Source organism: Coregonus clupeaformis, chromosome 14 (assembly GCF_020615455.1).
Source record: "Coregonus clupeaformis isolate EN_2021a chromosome 14, ASM2061545v1, whole genome shotgun sequence".
NCBI classification, from domain to species: domain Eukaryota; kingdom Metazoa; phylum Chordata; class Actinopteri; order Salmoniformes; family Salmonidae; genus Coregonus; species Coregonus clupeaformis.
Window position 1 is genome coordinate 28,265,917 of NC_059205.1, and position 10,744 is coordinate 28,276,660.

General features: G+C 42.1%; 1 protein-coding gene across 1 annotated transcript; it reads right to left on the reverse strand.

Moving 5' to 3' along the window:
- Positions 1–7,049: 7,049 nt before the first annotated feature.
- LOC121581056 (aquaporin FA-CHIP) lies at positions 7,050–9,846 on the reverse strand. The gene is made up of 4 exons (XM_041896418.2): positions 9,412–9,846; positions 8,367–8,528; positions 8,003–8,083; positions 7,050–7,711 (listed from the first exon to the last, which is right to left on the reverse strand). The coding sequence occupies exons 1-4, from the start codon at positions 9,772–9,774 to the stop codon at positions 7,535–7,537; spliced, it is 783 nt and encodes a 260-aa protein (XP_041752352.2). The 5' UTR covers positions 9,775–9,846; the 3' UTR covers positions 7,050–7,534.
- Positions 9,847–10,744: the final 898 nt, after the last annotated feature.

Consider the following 10,744-nt stretch of genomic DNA (forward strand, 5'->3'; position numbering starts at 1 on the left):
TATGACTGCTTGACCCAGCAGTTTTGAGTGGCACCTCGTTCCAAATAGATTTGACTGTACACAGAGTTCTCTTCATTCGCTCCCTTCGTCCCAGATGATGATAACCATGGCCAAATTAACTTCACCTTCAATTTCAAAACAATTACTAGGTTACATACCTCAGCAGTGTTGCTCCCCCATCTGCCACAGCGGGTTCTGACCTTGCACCAGTAACTGATGAGAAGCAGAGAGGGATGGAATGCGTCAAGTCTATCTGGGGTAACAGATAAGGGCTCAACATTGCTCAGCGCCGTTAATGTGGACATCTGGGTGGTGGTGCGTGTGTCTGCTGGAGGACACAGATTAGAAATTAACAGTTGGATAGTATGGAAAGGGTATGACCAGGCCAATGCTAAGCGCTACTAATTAATACTACTGTTTGCACCAGGTAAAGTCTACATGCACAAGGTCAAAGATACAGATAATGTCCTATACAGATGTATTTATATATGCATTTATATACAATTAAATTCAAAATGGTAGGAATAAGTCACAAATATATGCCACTTCTATCCAAGCTTACTTACAGTCATGCATGCATACATTTTTTATGTATGGGTGGCCCCAGCAGGAATCAAACCCATGACCCTTGGCATCGCAAGCACCATGCTCTACTGACTGAGCCACACAGACCTACAAAGCTAATATAGAAGGATCTAGGCCACAGGATCAGTGGCGACCTGTCATTCAGGGCAGGTGGTGCAGAGCCCCACCTGTTTTGAGCCCCACCAGATAATTTAAAAAAACACTTTTATGTGTTGTGTTGTGTAGTGGCTTTGCTGGCATGCATCAAAACATATATATTTTTTGCCCCACCAAGATTTACATGCTAAAATCACCACTGCACAGGATACAGTCAGAGCTCCACAGTAGAATCACCAAACCCCTATCCATCCATCCATCCATCCAGCCTCCGTAATCAAATGATGATGACCTCTACATGAGTCAAATAACATGATGAGAGGAATTCTGTAACAAATGATAACAAAAAGTGCATTGTTCATGCTGTGGAGGGCAAACATCAAAACAGGAGCCCAACACAATGCAATGACCTCAGAGGTTGAACACACAAAGGAAGTGGAGGCTATTGGGCCCTTCACACGGCACGGGACAGGAAGATGCTGCCATCAGACAGATCAAAGGCATAGAGGCTGAATGTATTAACTTGAGCACTCCAGCACATCTTCATTACCATACTAGCACAATTAATATAAGCTACAGTATTGAATCATTGAGGTTTTGACATATTGGAAAACAATTCCAAATGATTATTTGAGACAGATTATAGGGAGTAGTGATAGTACTAAGTGAGATGTATTTTCTCCCATTGCAGTAGTGGTTGATATTCCATGCACTAGTTGGACTCAGTGAGCAAAGAACCGAGACAAAGGAGCAGCAGGAAGTCGCTTGAACCTTTTTTTTGTGATCTATGTTTTATTGATTTAGCAAATACAGAATAACCAAGGCTTTTCAACATCATAGGCCTACAAACAATTTAGTGTACAAGACATGCTTTACAATTGGAACCTTATCTAATACAAACGTTTTATCTTGTTTGTTTGCAGATCACTGTCTGATATAACTGATTGATTATTGCCACATTTTCTGGTATCGAAGATGGTAAGCTATGAATGTGACTTTTTGAGAACCGGGTAATGTATGTATCAAGCGTGTCGAGGGGGAGAACGCCTTCTACTGGAAGCATCTGTCGCTATGGGCCACCCTGACAACTTCAGAGAAGCTAATACATTTAGCTGGAACACTTAAAATGAACCTCCCCAACCTGCTCCAACCTCCAACCTGTGTGTGTTTGTGTGTCTTTCGGAGGGGTTAGGCTCAAAGCTGAACATGAATTTGAGTCCGTTTGTGGTTGCCATTTATGATAACTAAACATGACCAACTGGTTCTTTGTCCCTTGCAGTAATACAGAAGTAATACATATATGCAAAAGTATGTGGACACCCCTTCAAATTAGTGGATTCGGCTATTTCAACCACACCTGTTGCTGACAGGTGTATAAAATCGAGCACACAGCCATATCTCCATAGACAAACATTGGCAGTAGAATGGCCTTACTGAAGAGCTCAGGGACTTTCAACGTGGCACTGTCATAGGATGCCACCTTTCCAACAAGTCAGTTCGTCAAATTTCTGCCCTGTTAGAGCTTGCCTGGTCAACTATAAGTGCTGTTATTGTGAAGTGGAAACGTCTAGGAGCAACAACAGCTCAGCCGCAAAATGGTAGGCCACACAAGCTCACAGAAAGGGACCGCCGACTGCTGAAGCGCATAAAAATCGTCTCTCCTCGGTTGCAACACTCTACCAAGTTTGAAACTGCCTTTGGAAGCAACGTCAGCACAAGAAGTGATCGTCGGGAGCTTCATGAAATGGGTTTCCATGGCCGAGCAGTCGCACACAAGCCTAAGATCACCATGAGCAATGCCAAGCGTCGGCTGGAGTGGTGTAAAGCTCTCCGCCATTGGACTCTGGAGCAGTGGAAACGTGTTCTCTGGAGTGATGAATCACGCTTCACCATCTGAAAGTCCAACGGAAGAATCTGGGTTTGGTGGATGCCAGGAGAATGCTACCTGCCCCAATGCAAAGTGCCAACTGTAAAGTTTGGTGGAGGAGGAATAATGGTCTGGGGTTGTTTTTCATGGTTCGGGCTAGACCCCTTAGTTCCAGTGAAGGGAAATCTTAACATTACAGCATACAATGACATTCTAGACGATTCTGTGTTTCCAACTTTGTGGCAACAGTTTGGGGAAGGCCCTTTCCTGTTTCAGCATGACAATGCCCCCGTGCACAAAGCGAGGTCCATACAGAAACGGTTTGTCGAGATCGGTGTGGAAGAACTTGACTGGCCTGCACAGAGCCCTGACCTCAACCCCTTCGAACACCTTTTGGATGAATTGGAACGGCGACTGCGAACCAGGTTTAATCGCCCAACATCAGTGTCCGACCACACTAATGCTCTTTTCTGAATAGAAGCAAGTCCCCGCAGCAATGTTCCAACATCTAGTGGAAAGCCTCAATTCACTTTCTATATCCTTTTGTCTTTCCACCATCATCAAGCTGTAATGATAGCGATTTTAGAAAATTCAACATGACTGTCTGCACAGCTTTTCAGGCAACCACCGCAGCAGGAATGCTTTGATACAAAAATCAGCTTTCCCAAGGCAAAGAAGTGGGATATGCTGTGAAAACTGTGAAGACAGACCTAACATACTGTAAGTCATAGTTACGCATTTCATATCAACTGAGCATTTGAGGAACACACATTCCAAATACAGTGGGGGAAAAAAGTATTTAGTCAGCCACCAATTGTGCAAGTTCTCCCACTTAAAAAGATGAGAGAGGCCTGTAATTTTCATCATAGGTACACGTCAACTATGACAGACAAAATGAGAAAAGAAAATCCAGAGAATCACATTGTAGGATTTTTTATGAATTTATTTGCAAATTATGGTGGAAAATAAGTATTTGGTCTTAACAAAAGTTTCTCAATACCTTGTTATATACCCTTTGTTGGCAATGACACAGGTCAAACGTTTTCTGTAAGTCTTCACAAGGTTTTCACACACTGTTGCTGGTATTTTGGCCCATTCCTCCATGCAGATCTCCTCTAGAGCAGTGATGTTTTGGGTCTGTCGCTGGGCAACACGGACTTTCAACTCCCTCCAAAGATTTTCTATGGGGTTGAGATCTGGAGACTGGCTAGGCCACTCCAGGACCTTGAAATGCTTCTTACGAAGCCACTCCTTTGTTGCCCGGGCGGTGTGTTTGGGATCATTGTCATGCTGAAAGACCCAGCCACGTTTCATCAATGCCCTTGCTGATGGAAGGAGGTTTTCACTCAAAATCTCACGATACATGGCCCCATTCATTCTTTCCTTTACACGGATCAGTCGTCCTGGTCCCTTTGCAGAAAAACAGCCCCAAAGCATGATGTTTCCACCCCCATGCTTCACATTAGGTATGGTGTTCTTTGGATGGAACTCGGCATTCTTTGTCCTCCAAACATGACGAGTTGAGTTTTTACCAAAAAGTTATATTTTGGTTTCATCTGACCATATGACATTCTCCCAATCCTCTTCTGGATCATCCAAATGCACTCTAGCAAACTTCAGACGGGCCTGGACATGTACTGGCTTAAGCAGGGGGACACGTCTGGCACTGCAGGATTTGAGTCCCTGGCGGCGGAGTGTGTTACTGATGGTAGGCTTTGTTACTTTGGTCCCAGCTCTCTGCAGGTCATTCACTAGATCCCCCCGTGTGGTTCTGGGATTTTTTCTCAATTTGTCTGTCATAGTTGACGTGTACCTATGATGAAAATTACAGGCCTCTCTCATCTTTTTAAGTGGGAGAACTTGCACAATTGGTGGCTGACTAAATACTTTTTTCCCCCACTGTACATACATTGAAAAGTTTCACCAAAAAGTGCACAACCAAATATTGCATATTTCAAATTTGATAGCATCATAACTCAGAACAGTAAATAAAATAAACTACCCTTTTCAAAAACATTACAGGCTACGAGGTCACCCTTGATCCAGTGCCATATGTGGGGAAGCTGTGCTAGCTGTCCATCCCAGAACACCTGTCCGCCCAGTGTGAGTGGCCTGATAAGGAGGAGGCCATAGATGGATTTGTCTCCTGCTTCAATCTTGGGGATGACTGATGCCAGGTGGGTGACTGAAGCCTGCTTGATTGAAGTGGGGTACATGGGTCCCCCTCCTCTCCTGCTCCCCTCCCCATCAATCTCTGTACATGGTTGCATTTCCTAAAGCCTAAGTAATTCACTTCTGCGTGATATATCACATTGTTACTTTGTATTGTTTTTTTTCAAGCATTCGGACAGGAGATGAGTGTTACAAATTGTACAAATCGATGGGGTCCTGCACACTGTAGGGTGGCCGGGTGGCTATATTAAGCAAATGGCTCTAATATTTGTTTCTGTCAAATGATGTCTCACCATTATTTCTCACTAGTGTTCATGTTAATCAATATTTTGGCTATGCTAGCCTATTGTAAATGATCAAATAAATGTCTGATCAATACAATTCTAAACAATCATTTATAATGCTAATGCAGCGGCACCAATACATTTTCCAGTACACTTATTGTATGCCGTTTTCATGTACATTCCCTTATGTCTAAGCTTCTAAGGTGACTCAGGCTTTACTAATTCTTGTGAAGTGTGTCAGTGAACTGTATTCTGTAATTAGTTACAAAACAATACATGCAATTGTGTATTGCTGCTGTTTGTCTGATAGCCAACAGTCCATGATCAGCTCTGTTGACCATGAGAGCATTTTGCAGAGAAAATGGGGCGAGGTATACTATACTGAACAAAAATATGAATGCAAAATGCAACAATTTCAACAATTTTACTGAGTTACAGTTCATATAAGGAAATCAGTCAATTGAAATAAATAAATTAGGCACTAATCTGTCGATTTCACTTGACTGGGCAGGGGCACAGCCATGGGTGGGCCTGGGAGGGCATAGGCCCACCCACTGGGGAGCCAGGCCCAGCCAATCAAAAATAGTTTTCCCCACAAAAGAGCTTTATTACAGACAGAAATACTCATCAGTTTCATCAGCTGTCCGGGTGGCTGGTCTCAGATGATCCCGCAGGTGAAGAAGCCAGATGTGGAGGTCCTGGGCTGGCGTGGTTACACAAGGTCTGCGGTTGTGAGGCCGGTTGGACGTACTACCAAATTCTCTAAAACGACGTTGGAGGCGGCTTATGGTAGAGAAATGAACATTCAATTCTCTGGCATCAACTCTGGTGAACATTCCTGCAGTCAGTTTGACAATTGCACGCTCCCTCAAAACTTGAGACATCTGTGGCATTGTGTTGTGACAAAACTGCACATTTTAGAGTGCCTTTTGTTGTCCCCAGCACAAGTTGCACCTGTGTAATGATCATGCTGTTTAATCAGCTTCTTGATATGCCACACCTGTCAGGTGGATGGATTATCTTGGCAATGGAGAAATGCTCAGTAACAGGGACGTAAACAAATGTGTGCACAAAATTTGAGAGAAAAAAGCTTTTTGTGCATATGGAACATTTCTGGGATCTTTTATTTCAGCTCATGAAACATGGGACCAAGACTTAACATGTTGTGTTTATATTTTTGTTCAGTATATTTAGGCTCGGAATGACAGGTGGCCCATTTTTTACCTTGTTACCTGGCAACGACCACAAGGGTGTTTCGAAGAGCTGTCAGTTAAGGCAAGCTCATGAATATAAGCTCCCTGCCCACTCTGCCTATTATTTCAGGCCTCATGAGATGAGAGAAAAGGTAGAATTTCTTTAATTCTGAGCATTTTAATAGTGTACAAATATTATGGATGATGTTTTGGTCATTCAAAGGCTTTAAGGTACTCCATCTAAACCTGAATCGATTCTGTGTATCAATGTAACCTTTTTGGAAATTATTTCTCACTGATATGAAAGATAAGGTCCTTAAGTTTCCAAAACCGCACCGCAAGCGATGCATGTTAATGTTCAGACCCACGCCTCTGATTTCCTGTTCATCCCACCCAAAGAAGGGAAAAAAACGTAATAAAAACTTTACAATGGTTTACAATCAAATAGTTGTTTTGAATCCCATATTCTCTTACACACTCTGTTTTTATTTTTTGTAACCAAATAAAATGCAGATTGGTCTGGGTTGTGTAAAAAGTTACTAATATTTGTCCAGTAAACGTACTCATGACCAGAAGAGAGGATAACTCATTCTAGTTAAGGAAATGGACTGATGATGATGATGATGATAAGGCTACTGGCTCTGAACCTGAACAAAGGTGTTGCTGTAGTCTAAAGTTTTGATAGTGAAAATACCTTTATCTCTCCCGGCCCCACCCTCTGAGAAACGTTTTTGCCAAATGAATGGTCTTGGCTCTGACGTTCTATGGAGATGGCTAGTCCCAAAATGAAAAGGGTACTGTTTGAATATAGACTGGATACAGTTTATGAAGAGAGAAAAAATGCCAGGAGGGGAACATCTGGTGTTTTATTTACTTACAAAAGTGAAAGACAATTCAAGAGTGCAAACAGAAATACATACTTTATACATCAAGAAATAAAATGTTTATACATAAACAGGTACATAGAAAATATACAAAAACAAATGGCTCTATACAGTATATAGAATACTGATATGGGAAATATTTTAACAAAGAGCAAGTTGTTCGAACAACTCTTGTAAAAAAATGTGTTTAGAAATATAAGTGAATAGGCTACTTAAGTGAGTTTGGCAACTAATCGGTAGTTTTGTTAAAAAAGTGTTGTGATTTTCAATGAGACAGGCCTACTAATTCTCCACAACAAAATAAAAATACTCATCTTCTTCCAAATTCTTGATCAGTATTTTGAAATAACAACTTAACTGCTGCCATTCTAAAGGAAATGTCAATGTTTTCTTTACAGGAGTATAGGTAGATATCTAAAGTACTATACCCTCTATGGTGTTGCTCTCACAATACTACTTTGATGACATTTCTACTGCTGCAGTCTCCTCTCCGTTGACATCATAGTCTCCCACAGGGCCACTGACCAGGACCTTCATGCGTTCAGGGAAGTCATCAAACTTGGGGTACAGGACAAAGTCATAGACCAGAGCAGCTGCCACACCTCCGCACATTGGCCCCACCCAGTACACCTGCCATGGTGGAAATAAGTCAATCGATTAATCAATGGAAGAACAGGTTGAAGACAAATATTACAGGGTTAACTTTAACTTTGCTCTCAATTGTTTTATTTTATCTTGGACTTTACAATGAAACAATAGAGATGCTGTCACTCAGTAACTTCTTTATTGAAAGTAGCTCAGCTTTGGTAATCATTTTAGAGGTTTATTGAATTTACTGGTCATGGCATTGATGTCACACTAAATGCAAGGAATCTGCAAACACACGCCTACCCACACCCTCTCCACTCCACTCCAATTTACCCAGTGGTTTGTATAATCATTCATGATCAAAGCTGGTCCAAAGGATCGGGCAGGGTTGATACCGCAGCCTGTGTAGCTGATCTGCGCAAAACAACAACAAGAACAGAGAAATGTATTAAGACATTATGAGGGATGAGAAGATCTGAAGTGAAATCAGTTGAAATGATCGTTTCTGACATTGTTGTAGGATTAGGCCTAAGGTTTAAGTGGTAAATTAAACGGTGTCACATTTGCACTGAGTAAAATGTAGCTTTAATTCAATGGTGATTAATCACAATAACAGTGTTGCTAAATCTATGCTTTGTGAATCAGATGCATGTTTTAGAGGAGATACCTTGTTTACAAACTGCTATAAGTTACTTACGGCTGCCAAGTGTCCCAGAGCGACAGAGAGCCCGATGGCCAGGGGGGCAGAGCCGGTGACGTCACCCCGCCTTTTATCAGTGACAGCTATGACACACAGGACCAGCTGGAAGGTAGCCAGGAGCTCGATGCCAACGCCTTGGCTGGCAGTGACACCATTTAGCTACGAGAGGGAATGAGGGGGGCAAAGGGGGAACCAAACAAAAACAATTTGTCAGTGTGGATCAGTGTTATGTTTTTCTCAACTACCATGTCCTATTGTAAATAGCTGGCAAAGCAAAAGCTTCACTGTGGAGGATGAGGAGGAAAAATCTAATTCAAACTTCTAATAGGCTGATTATAGTCTAACTATAATTTGGAAAAGTCTGAACAAGTCAGTTTTCTCACTCATTGAAATTTTACATGATTAAAATAAATGTCGATCACTGATAATATTCTCACAGACTTTGCTAATGCCCAATTTAGAACCATTTGAATTACTTTAAAGCAAATAGATATCCTGTATGAATAGCTCAATAAAATACATATCTTATACATTGGTGTCTATAGGAGGCGTGTGAGTGGTTTTGCTGGCATGGGAAAGTAATTACCATGCAGCAGTACACCCTATATTTGATAGAGGACAGCAGCAGCACCTACGCTGAGTATGAGTTAGTGTGATCATAAACAACATCACATGATTCTGTTTGTCAACTGTTTGCAGCCGGTGCATCAAAGCACACTCTAATCAACCATGAATGGCATCCCATTTGAGTCCCTTTAAAAATAATTGAGTCTAGACCTAATTAAGCTAAGTTCAATCAACTATTTTATAAATGCAGTTCATGCAGATTCATGTGCATTACTATTGGCCAAGGACTATGAGATGCAATATTAATTGATCAAGAAATGACACTTAAATTCAAACACTTCCCATAAAATGGAATTGAAAGCCAACATTTCTACTGAAACAACACCAGTAAATTGTTCAATTGAAAAGGACACACATAAACCACATATATCCAAATTTGCATTGTATAAAACATGAACCAAAAAGTGCCACTCACAGCGTTGACCCCCAGTGCAGCATTTCCCTCTGGCCGGGTTCCATAGACAATACCACTGGCCAAGGCAGAGCCCAGCATCTGAGCCATGATGTACATCACCCCCTTGAACACACTGATCTGGCAGCTGGCCAGCATGCCCAGTGTTACTGCTGGGTTCAAGTGGGCTCCACTGATGTGGCCCAAACTCTGGGCCAGCGTGGCGATGGCCAGACCAAAGGTCAGAGAAACCTTCACCTCCTGGTCAGGAGCAGTGTTGTTTGAGTTCCCAATGGCAGCTGAGATGCTGAGGAATATGAACATGATCATCCCCACGAGCTCGGCCAGTATGGCCCTCCAGAAAGCCTTGCTCTTGAACTCTCTCATCTTGGCTGCAGCCTGGGCCTATGGTGGTCCTCTCTGAGATAGGATGTAGTGTGGTGTGTCAGTGGAACTCAAAAACAACAGGCTGCATTTATATGGCTTCTGCTGATAATGAAATGGGGGCGGGTTCTAAAAAAGTAGAAGGGAAGGACATGCTGAATTAATGAGAAATCCAAAAGGCTTTTTTTCTTATGCCCCCTTTCCCTGCCTCTTTTACTAGTCTCCCTCTCCCTCTTTTTCTCTCCCATCCTCCTATCCCTCTCTCATTTCCCTTCCTTCTATCCCTCTCTCATTTCCCTCCCTCCCTCTGCTACACTTACCTCCTTTTTTTTCTTTGGAGTTTTGGAAGTAATGGTGTAGAACAGGCTGTAGTAGGAGAGAGATGAAGTTGTACCCGGTAGCACTTTGTTTTTTCATTCATAAAGACATCTACAGTAGCAGGATTTTATGACTACAGTATGAGTTGAGAGTCCACAAAGTTCCCACTGGGCACACCACGTCGTTTCAAGGTGGAAATTTGGGTAATACTTGGTTGAGACGTTGAGCAATAAGATTTCAACCTTTATTCACCCACTCAAAAAGACAGCCAGAGGTTTGTTGAATTCCCAATGTGTTATCAGTATGCTTTCAACCATCTAAAAGCACAACCAAATTTCCAATGAAAAAAACATGTAAGATTTTTTGGTTTAGTTGACATCAGCATGTGTTATCACTGCGCTTTCAACTATTTAAAGCAAACCAAAGGTCTAGATCAGATCAAGCGTTAACCAGCGATAGCCGACACCTGCAAAGTTGGTGCTTTGACAGTGTCAGAGGTGCAACTGGTTTAGAGCTGTCAAATCAGAGCGGCTGCTCGTGTGGTCATTGTCACGGAGCAACACCCGCCCCACTCGTGTTAGAAGTTCAGAACAAAAATTGTAGGCTATATATAAATAATATTTAGAAATATATTAATTGAAAATCATTCAACTAA